This window comes from Salvia hispanica, chromosome 5, assembly GCF_023119035.1.
Source record: "Salvia hispanica cultivar TCC Black 2014 chromosome 5, UniMelb_Shisp_WGS_1.0, whole genome shotgun sequence".
Taxonomy (NCBI): Eukaryota; Viridiplantae; Streptophyta; class Magnoliopsida; order Lamiales; family Lamiaceae; genus Salvia; species Salvia hispanica.
Window position 1 is genome coordinate 40,144,320 of NC_062969.1, and position 19,603 is coordinate 40,163,922.

The window sequence follows — 19,603 nt, forward strand, 5'->3', positions numbered from 1 at the left end:
GATTAATGTTTATTAAACAAAAAATAATGGCTGCATTTGGTATCAACTATTCAAAATGACTACGTTCTTGAATATGACTATGTTTATTAGAAACATTAAGTAAATAGTGTCCCCACTAAATTCCAAGTCAAAATGACTACTTTCTTAGATGGAACGTGATTTCAAGTGAAATTAGTGATTGGAGTATAATAAAATTGAAAAATAATTCAATATTTTAATGAGAGAAGAGAAATACTATAAAAAAAAAATCGATCTTTAATACTACTAGAATATAACAGATGGAATAAAATGGAACACAAAAATAATGCGAATTCCATAAACTGATATGTCAAACATTCCAAATACCCATCAAAGACACATAATCAGACTACTAGTCTAAAGCGAGAAAGAGCTACAGAAACAGTTGAAACTTGAAACCAATGGAAGTTTGAGACAAAACAAGGTTGATCTAGTTAGTTATAGATAAACACAGGGTTTTCGATATTACAAGGTGCGAACGAGCGCAGCTCAGCTCATTGGCTAGGAGACCTATCTTTCACGGGTCCAGTCGGATAGTCTGCTGGGTAAGGGCTCCTGCTTCTGCTACGGCTGGGGCTACGAGCAGGAGGAGCTCTAACTGGAGAACGGCCACGGCCTTGACCTGGACTCTGGCTGCGGCTCCTAGACCCAAATGGGGATCGTTCTCTCACAGGACTTCCACTGCGCTTCCTTGGTCCATCGTATGGTGGGGGGGACTGTTCCCGTGGTGGTGGAGAGCGCGAGTACGACCTCTCTCTGCTGTACCTCTTCTCATGAGGGGAAATAGACCTGCAAGTATTTATAATTTTTAATTACAGAAGCAAACACAGTAAAGGATGCTTTACAAATTACAAAGAGAAGAAGAGGATGTCTAACCTTGAATATCTTCTCTTAGGAGAGTAGTACTCACGTCCCCGTGATGGAGGAGGTGATCGGGAGGAATAGCGGGGAGATCGGGAATAGCGAGGAGGTGATCTCCTCCTATCATAAACGCGACCTCTACTGTTTCCCCTACTACTGGCAGGAGCAAAGAAACAAAGGACTACGTTAACAAACATACTGGTTTCATTGCTTCCGAAATAAAGTAACACGAGAGTTAATTGCAGATGAGTACCTTCCTCTTTCTCGGGACCTCATTTCAGTTGGTTTTTTCCTGTTCTCCTCAGCAAAAACAACAGTCAATTCACGACCTTGCAATATTTGCCCATCCATATGATATTTAGCATCTGCTGCATCAGCAGGGTCCACAAATTGAACGAATCCAAATCCTCGAGGATCACTGCAGTCAAAAAGTGACAATCAAAGAAATAATAATTCAGAAGTTAACATATTATTCATCTAAATGCATTCTCCAATATCATGCGCTGCATTTTATCTCCCAGACCAAGAATAATGATATGCCCTTGTTAATTATTTAAATTACATCCTAGGAAAAAAATTAGATATATAAAGTTCAAATGATGCAACAACATCAACTAGATAAAGGAAGTTAAAATGATAATGCAGTCCATGGAGGCTACCTTATACTGTCTAAGATTCACAAACAGACAGACCTCAATTAGCTAAAAATAATTCCAATAACATGGAAGGCCATCATAAGCGCATAAACAAGCACTTGGCAGCTGACCTTGGTAAGGACAATATAAGATGACTTGAAATTCTTCAAGACTTGAAATCTTGATATCTTCTCATTGTATTCAAACAACAATCCTTCCAATCTCCATTACCAATTACATCACCTTCAACTCCTTATAACTTGATTGACGTCAAGAGACCTCTTACTATTAGAATGTTCAACAGAACTCTTACTACTTGAATGATGTCTTCACAACTCTTACTTCACTGCTAAATCCCAAATGACTTGATAAAAATATTCAATTTAAAAAGAAAACACTAAAAGATCATTCAAAATCACAATCTACCTGTTGAGAATTAAGCAAAAATTGTCCAAGATTTTAATATCATAAAGAGAAATAGAGAATGGCAAGTCGAAAGTAGAGAATGTCAAAACATTCTGTGAAGCTCACCCAGTGTAGTAGTCCCTAGGCAGATAAATATCTTTAATCGGCCCAAATTGTCCAAAAGGCCTCCGCAAGTCTTCGGGCCTACAATAAGAAAGTAAGAATCATGAATTCAGGATTCCTTTTCTTTCATTTCTCAAATGTAGGTAAAAATGAACAAAATGAAAAGTACAGCAAACTAACCTGCAATCATGGCGAAGGTTGCGCACCAACAGGCTGGTTGGAGCATCACCTCTGTCCCCTCCTCCTCTTCCATAGCGCCCTCCTCCTCCTCCTCCTCTCGGAGGGCTCCTTCCTCTTCTGCCATAACCTCTTGGTGGTGAAGGTGTGTAGCTCCTTCCCCTCATTTTAACAAGTTACACAAAATCTGCCAAGGAGATAAAACCATTTAAATGTGGGAGATACGATGATTCCATGTTTTCACATGGTATACTTCAAAAACACAAACAAAACACAAAAGCAGATGCAAAACAAAAAAGCATTAAAACTCTAATTGGAAAGAATGATCAGCTAGAGCTAGTACATGATAAATAGCCATCACATCAGCCATCAAACCATTGTAATCATCATCTCATTCTTCAAAGACCAAAAAAATAAAACACACAAAGCAAACAATTATACGAGTAAAATACATTGGCAAGAATGATCAGCTAGAGCTAATACAAGATAAATAGCTATCACATCAGCTATCAAACAACTATGAATCATCATTTCATTTGCCAAAAAACAGAAAAATAAAACAAAATAAACATAGCAAATTATAAATTGAGCACAATATTATCGGCAAGAATGATCAGCTAGAGCTAATACATGATAAGTAGCTATCATAACAGCTATCAATATATTATAATCTTCATCTCATTCTTCGATAGCCAATGTAAAAAAAAAAAAAAAAAAACCGCAACAACTTCTCCTCAAAAGAGACAAATATGGAACCAATACACAAAAACGCCAACACGACAAAAGTTAAAAATAAAAGACAAATCCGTCAAATTTCAGTAAAAACCACCAAAGGGGGAAATTAAAACCCTAAGACCCAAAAACAACATATCGAATCAGAAATTTTGGGAATTTAAGCTAAAAATCACAGATCCAAAACACTAAATTGAAAAATTAAAAACCTAATTCGAAGAACAGGCCTCTCTCTAATTCAAAATCAGAAATCACATATAAAAGCGTATTAGTGCGAGCTGATTTTTGTAAAAATTGAATCGAAACATGGAGAAATGTAGGTAGGTAAAACGCATTAGACGAGAGGAGATGATTACCTTCGAGCAAGAGAAAAGTTGAATTTGGGAGAGAGAGAGCGGCGGACGAAGCAGAGAGTAAATATGATGCTTGAATGTTAGGGCAAATTGAATTTATAAGCAAATATCGGACACAGATACCAATCACTTTGCCCTCTTTCACTAAATTGGAGATATTTAATTGTAAAAATAATTAAATTTGGGATAATTAATTGCTTTTAACAATTTTTAATGGTTCAATTGATTTGAATTGGAGAAAATTGTTTTAATATGGTAGCCGAAATTAATGGATTTTATGTAAATTTGTACAATATCATCTATATGAAATTTATAAATTATAGTATGAAAAATATAAAATTATTATAATCACTCCAAATCTAAATTAGGATTGTTAAATTTGTGATATAATTGACTATATTTGTCCTACTTAATTAGACTAAAAAGCTTTTAATTTAAATTATTTTGGTTATAAATTTATTTATACATAATTTTAACGAAACAGATACTCCATATTGCCCACTTATAATAGGAAACAATTCAAACATGGCCTTACTTGTATCAATAAGCCCAAAACTTGTTAGTAGGCAGTCTAAAAGCCCATTTATGGTGTTAACCAATCAAATTAACTATGGTTAAACTTTGCCATTAGCAATGATTTTATTTGCACCAAATTAATAAAGGATTTGTGGACAACATGTTTTTCATTAATTAATAAAATATTCGATTTGAATCATGGTAGTAATAGCTATGATTACATGGAAATCTTTATTCATTTACTTCAAAATATCATGGCAATGATTTTCTTTTTTATATTATAAGATCAAATAAGGCCAATGGAACAGGTAATTTTTCGGGAAAACAATACCAAATATTGTTTTCAGCAATATCCTTCTAGTATTTTTATTTTACAAGTATACTAAACACATTTTACTAATATAAATTTAAAATTGAAAATTAATTTCAAAGAATTTTGTCGTTTGAATCGGTTGATCTGCTATTGTATGAACGTTTGCTTTTGCTTTGGTTGAACACCAAGACTTTATTGGTAATATTTGTAAACAATAATCATGTTTTAAAAATTGAAATATGTTCCTGCCTCGTTTTCAAATTAATATTACTAGTAAAAGAAATTTTAAGGGCATTGCGCTCGATCCCGAGACCTTTGGTTTCGCACATAAACCACTATGTCAACACACGAACATGTGTTCCTGTCTATTCAAAGCTGCCGCATTTACTTTGAAAAAAAGGTACAAATCCAAGAGAAGAAAACAACAACAACAACAACTAGCCTTATATAAAATGATTCAGTTTCATGAATTCATCACATTTAGCAAACTGGATAATACATATGCATATTGTCAATGAAATAGCAATAAACATCAAAGTTTACAGTACCACTAATTTAACCAAAATATTTTGGAGGGTTCAATCAACACAATCCTCATATCTTGATAGCTGATTTTGATTTCTTTCTCTTCACATCCTTCACCTTGCTACTCAACTTTCTTCCACACTCGCTCTTCTTCTTTTTCCCCTCTTCCATACGCCTCCTCTTCCCGACACTCTCGACAATCCTCATCTCCTCATTTTCCGTCTTCTTGCCCTCATCATCACTACTCTGCATTACAACATCTTCAAACCCCTCCTCCCTCACCTCGCTCTCGTCCAAATCAGCAATGTCACTATCCACATCCTCTCCAATGTCCATGTATCGAACCTCGTGAATCCTTCCCTTCGTCTTCTGCTTCTTCTTCCTACTCTTAGAACTGTCACAATCACTAACCTCAGTTACCTCACCTTCCTCCTCTATATCCTTCAACCCCTCAATCTTCAACCTCACATCCGGCATTGCCTGGTAAATCGGCAAAGCCACAGAATCAGAGAACTTCAAGTGCAAGCTCCTAACACCATCCCATTTCTTCGGCACCCTCTCAACTGCTCCCTTGATGGCATCCAACACATTCTGCACAATCTCGTCTTTCTCCATCTCCATCTTACCAACCTTGAGAACCGAACAAGTCCCTGTCCCGATAAACAACAAGGCACTCCCTAAAACCCTCTCCACCTGCAACTTTAAATTCTTCTTTCCCATATCCACACCTAAAGGCAGCTTCTTTTTCCTGAATAACTCCTTCCCAATCAACTTAGGCAACAAATGAACAACCCTCTTATCAACCAAGAACACGTCGTAACTGTTGCAGAGTTTCCTCCTCGCCTCAAAGGGCTTGTAGTTCGCCTTCAGCTTCGAGAGCTTTATCACTTTTGAAATCGGTATATCTTGGGATTTAATCAATTTCTTGATTTGATCCGACGGTGGCGTCGTCGTCCCCGGCCGGTCGTCGACAATCAAGCATACCTCCGATCCAGAGGCCTCCAAAACAGGGTTCGAAAGCGGGATTTTGTAGGGGTTTGTGCGAGGATTCGATGGGATTCTTTTGAGGGTGAGGTTTAGGTATAAATAATCATCTCGCGGCAGTAACTGGAGCTTCTCGTTGGCGGATTGGGAGGCTTTGTACTTCAACAGGGCGATCACGGCCGCCTCTATAGCCGACTGACTCACCCTCGGAGGTGCGGTAGTGACGGCCGTGTTGGAAGACATTTGGCCAAACTGTCCAAAACTCTTCTGTAAATTAACAAACGTGAATTAAGAAATTGTTGGATAGTACAATGAATACATACTGTTTATTGATGATAATTCAAATTTTTTCCAAAATAACTGGAAAATTGTCAACACATAAGAAAATTGAGCAGCAAACAAATCCTTTTGCTGAAAGCAGATTGCTTATAACAATACTATGATTAAGCCTGATTAATCTTATCTCCACACATCTACTTCATATATATTGCTATTCAACAGCCAATCATTTCTCAACAGCTTCAATATTTCAAGCAACTTTTCCCTAAACAGACAAATCCAGCTTCAATTTTTTTGGAATCGACCGTAATTGTAGCTTTTGTGTGATTGATCATACAAATAAAGGTCGATGATGAATAATTCAACATCTCTATTGAAACATGTAACAATTCCCCCAATTCCACACATACAATTTCTCCATTAATGTGTGTTTCCATCATTCAAATTTCTAACTTCTGACGAGACAGATCATTATGGATTGGGACATACCTGCTATTGAGAAGCACAGATGTGGCGGCGCAGCCTGGTGAGGACGGTGGCGAGGCGGCGGGAAGTGGCGGAGGAATTGGAGAGTATCGAATGTTAGGGCAAATGGAATTGAATTTGACTCTTAAACCCTAAACCCTGATTTGAAATATCTTTATTAACATTTATTTATCGACAATTTTAAACTGAATGTATTTCAGAAAAATTTCAACCCTGCTTAGATCAATAAAAAGTCCAAAATTATGGACTTTTTAAAACGAGATATTGAGATCTAATATCGCAAAACTTTTAAAAATGTGGGTTTTTCACATAAACTTTAAAATTGGCAAATAATATCACAAACTTTACCCAGTGTTTATTTTTTCCCGCGAATGAAAAAATTCATGTTATATTAATAGATTGAAGAACAGTTTTGGAGGGTGTGCTTCAAGAAAAACTATCTTCAGAAATCGAAAAACTTGAAACTTTTAAAATTGTTGTCGAAAAATTACGAAAAAAAGTTCGGTATCATAATATTATTTCTGGGAATTTTTTCATTCGTGGGAAAAAACAAACACGGGGTAAAGTTCGTGATATTATTTGTCAATTTTAAAGTTCGTGGGAAAAACTCAACCTTTTGAAAGTTTCGCAATATTAGATGTCAATATCCCTTTTAGAATTGCGTATTTAATTGTAGTAATTGAATTTGACCATATTTAACGATTTATTTCACAATTTGGCCTTTTTAAAATAGTGATGGATGCTAATATGCTCTGTGTTTTCATTATTTTATGATATGTAATATACTTGTTTATATACCTCCTGTATAACATGAATTGACATGCTTATTTATAAGACATTTTTATTATTTACCCAACTTTTAAGAAATACTATGTGTACGTACTACTTCTATTTAATCTAATTTAGGTCATTTTTCATCTCTATGATTATACATGTACCCCATACAAATGTACTAGAGTATATGGTATATATTTTCCAAAAAAATAGGTTCTTATTCGTATAGTTTTTGGATCATGGCTAATGGTAATCGACATATTGACCTTTGAAAAATATATAGAATGAATTTATAATAATACAATAATTTCGAAATGAAAGAAGATGAAAAATGAAGTGTTACTAAAATGGAAAGATTTGAAAAATGACAACTGTTAAAGAAAGCTAGCAATAGTAGTAATAAAAAAAATCTTCAGTATTGCTTGTTTCGGATAGGTCAATTGATAACGCTTGTCATGTTGTTATTAGTATAACACGAAAATTGAACGAAAGCAAAAAATGCGTGAAGAATAGTCTCTAAAATGTAAAATTAATTGCTATATTCTTACAAAATATAGCAATTTTTACTCTTCTCCTGCCAAATGTACATCTAAAATTAAAACTGAGAACAACTAACAAGCAACTAATGGTAACAAAATTAAGACTTATGATAATCTTCAACTATCAATTATTAAAATTTAGACTATTCAATTATTAAAATTTAGACTATTTAAATTATTTGGAACGAACTAATTTAGACCATTTAAAGCGCTTGATAGATTATAATATGTGTCTTTATTGCATAGTACGTTTTGTTTACTTTATCGAGTTGAGCGTAATCATAAATTCTACACATAATTTAATTTCATTCAATGTATGGTACATGATTTAATTTCGTTGAAATATGGTACTCGTATAAAATTGGTTGGCAAAATTTGATATATTCGTTTCAAAATAAGAAGTACTATGCTTTATATTTATATTATTTGCTTAATTATTTTATTCAGCATAGCAATTAAAATGTTACAGTAATGATAAATATATAGTGTTACATGACTTACATTGGTTAATTAAACTGTTCGGATTTATATGGCAATCTAAAGTAAGATCAATCATTTAAAAATCTACTTAATAGGTACTTTCTCCGTCCGCCTGTAGTCCCATTTGAGTTCAACACGAATTTTAAAAAATATAAAGAAAAGTGGGTGAGAAAAGATAGTGGAATGTGAGGAAGTTGGACTCTCGGGAATACCGACTTTTGGTTTTGGATGATAAGCTATGTGTATACGATATTGTAAATTCTAAATGTAGGGTTGATTGGAGAATGGACGTCTATGGAGATGATAATTCTTGGGTTGAGGAAAACACGTTGCGCACAGCTGTAGAACTCGTGGAGTTAGAATTAAATCTCAAAAATTGGTCAAAGAACTTTGCTTCAAGAAACTTTTGTGAAATGCTATACATATACACCAGAAGAAGCAGAATTTTTAAGAGTTATTATAATATTCAACAATTTATCTATTCCAACGTTGTTTTGCATACACCAAGTTTTTTGTCTCTCAAAGCTATGGGGGTTCGCAACGTTCAATTATTAAAACTTGGATCATCTAAATTTTTAGAAGGGTCTACGCTCCAAAGCGTTTGATAGATTATGTTGTCTGATGTGAGATATTGTTTTATTCCATAATATATGTAATTTGTTCATTTTGTTAGCTCGAACATATTTGTAAGCTCTCTTTCAAATTTTGTTTATCGTAAAAGAGGATCGCACCGCATATGATTGTTTTCATAAATACCAATATATGGTATCTGTGCCAATTTGGTTACTATAGTTTGATTTTTTCCCAAAATTTGTATCAAGCCTCTATATTATTTGTAGTTTAGTTCAGTTTCCTTAATCATATTATTCAATAGAGCAATTAAAATGGCATGCACGTAACATTTTCGATTAAAATTAACTTAATAAACTACTCCTATTGGCTATTACACAAAATTCTTTATTTCTATAGGTGGATTTTTCCTATAAAAATGGGGACATCACGCGTGAGAGCTGTAGATCACAACTCTATATATATATATATATATATAGAGTCCCATTATTTACAAATCCAGTCTTAAATACCGAACTAGAGACCAAATTAAGGCCCTTAGATCTAGATTTTAATGGATGAGATTAAACCATGCCTCATGAATTTCGCTACTTCATTATGTAAGCAATATACTTCAAATCAGGGGTATTTCGGTCAAATTACATCTAGGGTAAAAATTTCAACGTTGCTTCTCCTCATTCACTTTGTGCATCTTCTTTCTCATCTCTCTCGCTCTCTTCTTCTCTAAATCGAAGAATACTTCTCCAAATCGAAGAATTCTTCTACAAATCGACGCATTTTCTTCTACAAAGCGACACTAATCTTCTTCTCCAAATCGACGTTCATTTCTACTGCAAATCGACGCTCATTTCTACTGCAAATCAATGCTCAAACGTTGTTTCTCTGCCGAAATCGATGACTCCACAACTTCCTCTTCTACAATTGACGACATCTCAAACCTATTCAAGTCGAAATGTGATCTGTGGTTTGCACTCGAAATGTTGACACTCGCAAATCGTTTAGCGAAGGTGAAACTGCCTATTTGCTTGGAGTATCTGTGGGGTTTCAATAGTGATTCGAGTATGAAGAGACATAGTAGAAGAGGAAAGCAGTCTAAGGTAAGAGATGGTTGCTTGGAGTTGTGCCTTTGATGTGTTCATAGAAATGTTTCAAAGAATGTAGAGGTTTGATTAATTCATATACAGTGAAAACGTAGGGAAATTTGGTTTTTCGTATGTATATGGCATTTGCTTGATCAAATACTGGAATGAATTAAAACCGTAGTCCAATGAAGTAATAATGTTTTAAAATGAAGTAAAATCCTACTAGAATGAAGTAAATATCTATTCATTTTTAATTTATTATATACCAGATTGATTTGTGTTTGTTATAATTTTTGACTAACAATAGTTAGTTTTTATGTTTTACACTAGTGTTTTGTTTTATTTGCCAAATAAAGTATATGTCCAAGCCTGGTCGTAGATTTGCCAAATGAAGAAATAAAGGATTTGTCCAAGCTTGGTCGTAGATTTGCCAAATGCTACGTGGTTGGTCGGCATTCAAGGAATTGTGACAAAACAGATGAGAAGAAAAAGTAACTATAAGTAATGAGTTGTTTTATTGATATTCTCTTGGTAGGATTTTGATTTTCTAAAAATGTTGTGATACATTTATTTGTTTGTAATTTATTACTTCATTCAAATAGGTTTGATACTTCATTCCAGTAGCTAACCACTTCATTTTGATACTTTGTTACTTCATTCCATTTTGAATTTGAATCTGTTTAACTTTTTGCAAACTTTAAAGTGAATAGACTGTATGAAGTTTTTTATTCATATGTTAATACTGAACCTATTCATTTAAAGAAAACTATATGTGCCTGCATTATTAAGGTATTTCCACATCCACGGTATTTATTATGATGTATTCGTATAGTTTGTTGTCGTTTAAATTTTTGAAGGTAAAATAAAATCTCATTTCAAAAAACACATAATAACTCTAGTATACGAAGTACTTTTATGCATTTTGTTTCATTATTTGTTAACCTTCCAATCTCTTACCAAACAAAATATATAGTATATGATTAAGATTATCAATAGTTCTTATCTTGTTTTATGTTGACTCAAAGTAATGTACAGAAGAAATGAATTAAATCATTTACGAGATGAAGTTTATAAACCAATGATATAAATGATTCAAGTGTAGATGAGGACAAGTGATCACTACTTCATTTATACGTGCATTTACTTCATCCAACAAGTATATCACTTCATCACAATAGCTTTTCACTTCATCGAACTTCAGGTGGGTTATTACTTCAGTTCACAACCTTATTAAATGAGATTATAACTTCATTAATTAGGTTATTTAGTCAATACAGGTACAAGTCCAACTGCACACTTATACATAAACACAATTCAATTCATATTACTTCATTACATGTGATTATAACTTTATCGAGTATGTTATTTAGTTCATTACAATTATAATTCTTTGCAAACTATGCATAAAACACAGTTTGGTATATTACTTCATTACTTAAGGTTATAACTTCATCATATGCATTATTTAGTTCATTACAATTATAATTATTCGCAAACTATGCATACAATACAGTTCAGTTCATATTACTTCATTATTTGAGCTTATAACTTCATCACGTGTGTTATTTAGCTCATTACAATATTAATTCTTCACAAACTATACATACAACACAGTTCTCCATCCGTTCTTCCCCACTCTGAAAAATTCCTTCAATCTACCGCTATGATTTCCAACAAAAATCCCTCAAAATCGAACCAGGTGACGATAAATTGTTCTCTAGCCCGAATCAAGCAATATATGCATTTCTTTTTCGAGCAATTCTCCCGAGTAGTATTTTATTTTCCAATGTATAAATTTTCCAGTAATCTGCATAACAACTAAAATATACTCCCTCTGTCCCATTAGAAATGCAACGTTTTCCTTTTTGGGTTGTCCCATTAAAAATGAAACGTTTCCTAAAATGGAAACATCACTCTCTCTACTTTTCCCTCTCTCCTACTTTACTCTCTCTTCATCAACTCACAAAATAACACTGCATAAAATCCCGTGTCGGAAACCAAATGTTTCATATTTATTGGGACGGAGGGAGTACGAAACAAGAAAGAATAAGAAACACACACGAAGATTAACACAACAAATCATGAAGTAACTCAAATAATGTGGATTTGACAACCAATCATGAATTAACACGCAAAGAATAAAGTAGATGTACGTATGAATAAAGTAGTGATCACTCTTCCTCATCTGCTCCATAATATAGTTTATTACTTCAGTAGATTTATTACTTCATTCCAATAGTTAATTACTTCATTCCAGTAGATTACTACTTCATTCCACTTTGAATTTGTTTAACCTTTTTACAAAATTTAACCTTTATTATAGAACTCAGTAGCATCATCAAGTTTAGGAAAAATCTGTCCTATATAGGGCTTCAGTTGGGATGGACAGTCAGGTAAGTATGACACTGATATAAAACATGCAAACTACTGTTAGTGGAAAATTAAACAAACAATTTATGCCTACAAATTTAGTTCATTATAACAACAATTTAGTTCATTCAGTTGTGTTATTACTTCATTATAACAACAATTTAGTTCAATAAGAGTCGAATTGATGGCATACTTTAATGTGCAAACAACACATCAGTTAATGATGTTACTTCATTATAATGTTTTATTACTTCATTGTTACTGTGATTTACTTCATTATTATGTATTATTACTTCATTTTAGTAATAAAACCTACTGTATAAATAGATCATTTATATTACTTAATTATCATAACTTATTACTTCATTATATGAATTCAATACTTCATACTAACTAGATTATAGTTAATAGGAAAACATATCATTTATATTACTTTATTATCATAATTTATTACTTCATCTTATCAATTTACTATTTTATTAAAAAGAATATGTAGTTCATTTTAATGTGCAAACAAGTCAGCAGCTGAGTTAAATCTTAAAACCCTAAACCCATGCAACACAGTAAATAGATAGTTCATATTTAGTATCTATTACTTCATTACAAATGCTTTATTACCTCATTTTACGAAATTACTACTTCATCAAACAGAAAAGTATGCACTGTTGTTACCGCCCGCATTAATTCGACTCAGAGCATGTCAGCATACTTTACTAGTCTTAGAAATCATACTCTAATTTGGGGCTGATAGTTCTTTTTCATTGTTCATATTTAATTTGGGGGTGAAGTAAACATTATAGTTCATATTTATAGAATTTGGAGTCCTATTGGATGAAGTAAAAACCTAGTATAATGAAGTAATAACTTTTTGGAATGAAGTAATAAACCTACTGGAATAAATTAAACTATTATTTTACATTAATAAAGTAAAACACCTTGTTCAATGAATTTGAAAGAAACATGTGTTGAATCATGTGAAAACCTATTGGAATGAACTAAAATCCTAAATGAATTAAGTAATGACCCATTTGAATAAAGTAATAAACCTACTGGAATAAAGTAAAAATATGTTCATTTCCAATTAATTACGTAATGGATGAAATGAAGTAATACACTTACATGAATGAAGTATAAATGTACTAGAATGAAGTAAAAATATATTCATTTTCAATTTATTACGTACTGGATTGAAGTAATAAACCTATTGGAATGAAGTAAAAACCTACTAAAATGAAGTAATACCTACTGGAAATAAGTTATGCACTGGTATTTTTCAATTTATTAGAACAATATGTTATACGTCAATATTAATAGTCATTTGGTTCTTTTCATTTCTAATATGTTATACGTCAAGCTATTTATTACTTCAGATAGTTCCATCACTTCATCTATTAGTTTGTAACTTATTACTTCATTTTTTTGTTTTCTGACAATATAATGATACATTTATTTGTTTGTAATTTATTACTTCATTCCAGTAGGTTGATACTTCATTTCAGTGGTTAATTACTTCATTACATGTGATTATAACTTCATCAAGTACGTTATTTAGTTCATTACAAATATAATTTTTCGCAAACTATGCATACAACGTGGTTCAATTCATATTACTTCATTACTTGATGTTATTACTCCATCAAGTGCGTTATTTAGTTCATTAAAATTATAATTCTTCAGAAACTATGCATATAATACAATTATATCCATATCACTTCATTATTTGAGGTTATAACTTCATCAAGTGCGTTATTTAGTTCATTACAATATTAATTCGTCATAGAATGCATTTCTCCAACTGTTCTTCTCCACTCCCAAAAATTCCTTCAATCTACAACTACGATTTCCATCAAAATCAAACCGGATGACGATAAATTGTTCTCGAAGCTTCTCTAGCCCGAATCAAGCAATATATGCATTTCTGTTTTGAAGAAATACTCCCAAGTAGTATTTTTATTTTGCACTGTATGCTTGCCAATAATTTGCATCACAACTAAACAATATGAAACAAGAAACAAGAAGAAACACACACAAAGATTAACACAACCAATGATATAACTCAAATGTCGTGGATTTGGCAGAATTATTTTCTCACTTTTATTCAATTCAGTCAAAAATATCAAGCCTCCTCGTGATGGAGATTTTCCAATGCTAAATTGGATAAACTAATTAAGGCTGAAAGCTGCTAAAGTGGAATATGCACAACTCAAAACAACAGCCAATTTGGCTAGAATTCAAAAACTATAAAACAAATTAGGATTCAAACAAAAGCCCCAACGTTTCAGAGAGTGAGAGAGATATAGTGATCAAAATTCCGATGGAAGTAATATTCAAACAAATTTCATAATATGCAAACAATCGAGAACCATAGATGTAAAACTACATCATAGTTGTTGTTTACCCTAAATCTGTGACTTAGGTGAATGACCTAGTCAAATGAAGTAATAACCTAATAAAATGAAGTAATGACCTAATTAAATGAAGTAATATAGAAATCTAAACACTGGCGATTTTCACACTTCTTCCCCATTCTGGAATGCCTTCAATCAGCCTTCTCCACGCTACTCTTGCAGCTTCTTCTTCTTGGCCATCAATGACAGCTCGTCCGGCATCCTCTCCAGCCCATTTCCTATGGACCCATGACCTTATCAATTATCTCCTTTTGCATCTCCTTATTCACAATCATCCATGTGTTGAACCGATAATGTCGACGTCGTCGGAGTTGTTCTCTGTCAATTCCTCGACGATGTAATCTCGATTTCGTAATTGATCGATTTTCCGGCGGAGTGTTTGGAGGCGAGCAACTTGAGGGATCCGTTTGGGAAGTCTCTGTCTGAAATAACGAGAGGAACTCCTGATTGACCGCACCAGTGACTCCAAAGATGGTGACGGAGGGGCTGTCCTTGCAGAGAGACATGCTGAAGGCGAAAGGGAATTGGGGTCGGGAATGGTGAGAGAGAATTGCAGAGAGAGAAGTGGGTTGGATTTGGAAGGGAGGAAGAACTGCATATTCCGGAAATACCCTTTTACCATTTTAATTAAATAAAAAAAATGAGACAATGTATAATTATTAATAACCATTAGATGTGATTAATGAGTGTATGAGATTTGGTCTCTAGTTCGGTCTTTAAGAAGGGTTCGACATTGATCACAACTCTCTCTCTCTCTCTCTCTCTATATATATATATATATATATATATAGGGTAGTGATAAAATGCAAACTTATATATTGTACAAACTCAAAACTCCTCAACACAGCTTCAACACAGTTTCAATACAATATCAACACAGTATAAAATTTTAAAATTTTAATGTCAACACAGTATCAACACAATATCAACACAGCATCAATCATTGACTACCGTTGAAATTCTGTTGACATTTTCCTGTTGATGTTTTTTTGTGATCTGTTGACATTTTTCAATGGTCCAGATCATAGTTTTGAGTTTGTACAATATTTAGAGTTTTAATTTGATCACGTTCCTATATATATATATATAGGATGACAACCTACCACGATGGTCTATGGTGACTCCTTAAATAGGGGAGCACTATGGTCTATGGTGACCCCTTATATATATAGGGGAGCACTATGGTCTATGGTGACTCCTTAAATAGAATGACAACCTACCACGATTTAGGTCCATTAGATCTGTTAATTAGATGGTTTAGATTGATTTGCATGAATAGAGTTGGAATTGCTTGGTAGTGAATTATACATTGCTTGAAAGGGTAATTAGGGCATTTTACAAATATTGAAACAGATATGGGATTTGAAAATTTGCGGTAATTTAGGAAACAGATTCAGAAAAGATTTCTCTCTCTCCCACGATGCTATAATTCTCTCACACTACTTTCCAAATTGAATAGTCATCTCTCATTCTCACATTCTGCAATTAAGAGCGCCGATTTGCTTCTCCCGTCACTCATGTAATCCTTAAACGTCGTTGATTTCGTCTAGTGTAGTTGGCCGCTTCCTGCAACTCATAACTGGTCCTCCAACCCTTTTTGTGTTGCTCTGGCACTCGTTGTTACGATTTAGGTACGATTATCAATTGCTTGTATTGGATGCGTAATTGCTTTTATTGCTAATGTTACGTTGTAGGTTCAATTTTGCAATCGCTTCAAATGATTTAGGTTCAATTTGCAATAGCTTCCCATTGTTGGATAATCTTTAAGTGAAATTTAATGGTTTGCATTGTTTCTAATGATTGGGTAATTGCTTCTTAATGTGGACAATTTTAATGATTTGCTTTGTGTTGATTGTTTCACTATTGCATACGGACTGTTCGTCGGGTCATTCGCGCCGTTGCTATCATCGGTCGTTGGCCGATTTGACTGACACAATGCGCTGCTGCGTCCTGTTACTTACAAAATTATCCACCCTAGGGTCTCTTTTGCTTGGTATGCCTATTAATTTTTCAATACAATTAATTAGATTGATAACTAGAATTGATTGTTTTGTGTATTAATATTGCTTGATAAATGCATTGCTTGTTCTGTGTTAGACTTGCTTGTTTTGTGTGTTAATATTGCTTGATAAATGCATTGCTTGTTCAGTGTGTTAGAATTGCTTGTTTTGTGTATTAATATTGCTTGATAAATGCATTGCTTGTTCAGTGTGTTAGAATTGCTTGTTCAGTATATTAGAATTGCTTGATAATCGTATTTCTTGTTAAGTGTGTTATAATTGCTTGATAAGCATTGAAAATGTGGGTCAAAAGGCACGTGTTTAAATTTCTTAGTAATGGTGGAAATGTGCTTGTTAATACATTAGTATTTAGCTATTTCGAATTGTGTGCCCTTTGGTCTCTTTGCGTGGTGTATGCATGTAGCTATTTCGAATTGTGTGCTCTTTGGTCTCTTTGCTTGGTGTATGCATGATAAGTGCTGAGTACATTTAATTATATTGATAATTGCTAGTGCAGTGTGTTAGAATTGCTTGATAAACATATTCATTTGCTCCGAGTGTTAGAATTGATTGTTCAGTATATTAGAATTTCTAGTTCAAGCTTATTAATTGCTCCTTTAATTTTTGCTTCAATAAAGCATTGAAAATGTTTATAATTTGCTTACTAATGGTTGTTAATAATGGTTGGAAAGAGGAAGGAAACCATAAAGCCTGCAGCAGAGGACTCGATAGAAATCTATAGAAGCTCAAGTAGGAAAATGAGTGTGGATCAGGGAGCTATTCACGAATGATAATGGATAATGTATTAATATTACTTCATGTTATGAAATTGCTTCTTAAATAATTGTTCAATGCTGTTCATTTAATATCATACTAACCTTATAAATAATGTTTTGTTCAATTAGTTGTGGTCAAGCTATCCAATGGCCCGGAGGTCCTGCTGTTTAGGAGATCACCCACATTTTTCAGCAATCTATCAAAAGCTTTGAACGCGAAACAGAGGAAAGTGGTGGTAGCGATGGGTTTTGGAGCAATTCTGAACTTCACGCTGGAGTACTTGCAACCAAAACTATCGTATTGTAGTATATATATGCTTACTGCATATCTACATGATGCTTGGAATACTCGATAACTAGCCAACAATGTAAAATTTTTGGTTGTTGAACACGAGACTTGCTGATTAGAATGGTTAAAAATGCTTGACACATGTTTAAAAATGCTTGTGTGTTACTCTATATTTGCTTGTTGCTTTAATTGCTTATGTTGTATTGTATATGTGCTTGCTACAAATCCGCTTGCTACAAATCCACTTGCCGCTTGACTTACTAAAGAATGAGCCTACAGTCTAATAGTTTTGTTCGTTGAGCATAGGACTTGCTAATTACAATGGTTAGAAAAAGGAGTTAGTTTGCTTGCCACTAGCTGATAGTAAAAATGCTTATGTAATTTCATATATGCTTGGTGGTTCAAATTGTGTGTGTTCTACTACTCCCTCGTCCCAACTAAGATAACATATTTCTCTTTGCTTGCAATTCTCTCTCTCCAAATAATACATCTAACTACCTTGAGATTTAGAACAATTAGTCACACTTAAAGGATCGATTATTGATATAAGCAAATGTAGACGCATAGACAAGCAAATCATCAAATGTAACCAAGTGAAATTGTAGTTTCAAAATCAATCGCGAATGTTACCCAAAATCAATCAAAAATTGTCTTGTACTATGGTAAAACACTTATAACTGACTGGGTAACAACATATTACAAATTGCTATGCAATATGTGATACATTATTAACCAAGCAAGTGATATAGCAAACATATCTAAGCAAGTTGATAAGCGTGTGGATTTGGCTCCACATTTCCGTGTGTCGAAACCAGAAGCACGAGCATAATCATCGTAGAAAGCAATTACGTCGCCTACTGTGTTGAATTTCTCACATCGAATGGTTTTACGCTGACCGGGCAATCAAGCACACGAGTAACTGGGTAGCATAAGAAATATATAGAAGTGATTAAGAATGAAAAGAATAGGCATCGTGACTCAAATCACGAATAAGGAATGGATGAAATAATAAGCAAAATATAATGCATAGGCAAGCAACTCGACATATGTTACCAAGCAAACAGTAATACAAAATAATTATTGATCTATTACTCTTAGTAAAACAAAAATGAAGCATACATAATCAATGACATTGTTATGCAATTTTGGACATACAAGAAAACAATATAACAAATGGTTCGAAGCAATCTACGATACGAAATCAGAAATAATCAAGCACCAACCGACATGTATTATTGTAATATGGTGCTGACATGAAATGTTGGATCCAAGCAATATGATAAGCGAAATCTGTAATGCGTATTAACTGAATCAAGCATAAATATACAATCATTGGGTATGAATATCAACTCCATGAACTTCAATTATAATCGTAGGAGAAGGGATTCACAAAATTCAATTGGCGAACTGAATCAATTAGGAATATACTCTTATCTCTTTGTTTTGCAGTTTAGGATCAGGAATCAGGAATTTATTTGCTACCTATGCATTGACAAATGTAATCAAGCAAAAAGGAGATGCAAAATCATTGTTGAATAAAAGTGCAACAATCACTTCCTTGCAAGCACAACACAATAAGATATTTAACCAACTAACACTACCATGCAATGTCTGACCCGTAAGCAAGCAATATAACATATTTAACCAAACAATCTGACATACGAATTTTCTATGGCGTAATACAACAACTCATGCTCTAAATTACAGTAACACATCAAATATGAACTCCATGAGGTTTAATTAAAAACTCATAAATTTTATTTACGAATTCAATTGGGAAGATACAAATTCGGTAATTCACATATCAAAATTCACGATTACATGAAATTGATTCACATATTGTAAACACACAATTACACGATTTAAATATCAAATTCATGAAATTGAATCATATATCAAAATCAACAA

The 19,603-nt window shown here is 33.3% G+C and overlaps 2 protein-coding genes and 3 non-coding genes across 7 annotated transcripts; all 5 read right to left on the minus strand.

Moving 5' to 3' along the window:
* Positions 1-284: 284 nt before the first annotated feature.
* LOC125190171 (serine/arginine-rich SC35-like splicing factor SCL30A) lies at positions 285-3,417 on the minus strand. 2 transcript variants are annotated; one of them, XM_048087387.1, is made up of 6 exons: positions 3,308-3,417; positions 2,223-2,406; positions 2,046-2,123; positions 1,133-1,297; positions 895-1,032; positions 285-807 (listed from the first exon to the last, which is right to left on the minus strand). In XM_048087387.1, the coding sequence occupies exons 2-6, from the start codon at positions 2,384-2,386 to the stop codon at positions 513-515; spliced, it is 840 nt and encodes a 279-aa protein (XP_047943344.1). In that variant the 5' UTR covers positions 2,387-2,406; positions 3,308-3,417; the 3' UTR covers positions 285-512. The 2 variants fall into 2 exon arrangements, with proteins under 2 accessions (XP_047943344.1, XP_047943343.1); XM_048087386.1 differs by having other exon boundaries at positions 895-1,035.
* Positions 2,540-2,616, minus strand: LOC125191446. Its single transcript, XR_007171129.1, has one exon. It is a non-coding gene; the product is annotated as a small nucleolar RNA Z102/R77 (small nucleolar RNA).
* LOC125191441 lies at positions 2,680-2,757 on the minus strand. Its single transcript, XR_007171124.1, has one exon. It is a non-coding gene; the product is annotated as a small nucleolar RNA Z102/R77 (small nucleolar RNA).
* Positions 2,827-2,903, minus strand: LOC125191442. The gene has a single exon (XR_007171125.1). It is a non-coding gene; the product is annotated as a small nucleolar RNA Z102/R77 (small nucleolar RNA).
* A 1,134-nt stretch (positions 3,418-4,551) lies between the features above and the next one.
* On the minus strand, positions 4,552-6,537 carry LOC125186446 (ribosomal L1 domain-containing protein 1-like). 2 transcript variants are annotated; one of them, XM_048082813.1, is made up of 2 exons: positions 6,411-6,537; positions 4,552-5,909 (listed from the first exon to the last, which is right to left on the minus strand). In XM_048082813.1, exon 2 carries the CDS (start codon positions 5,883-5,885, stop codon positions 4,728-4,730), a length of 1,158 nt encoding a protein of 385 aa, XP_047938770.1. In that variant the 5' UTR covers positions 5,886-5,909; positions 6,411-6,537; the 3' UTR covers positions 4,552-4,727. The 2 variants fall into 2 exon arrangements, with proteins under 2 accessions (XP_047938770.1, XP_047938771.1); XM_048082814.1 differs by having other exon boundaries at positions 4,552-5,906; positions 6,411-6,536.
* Between the last annotated feature and the right edge of the window lie 13,066 nt (positions 6,538-19,603).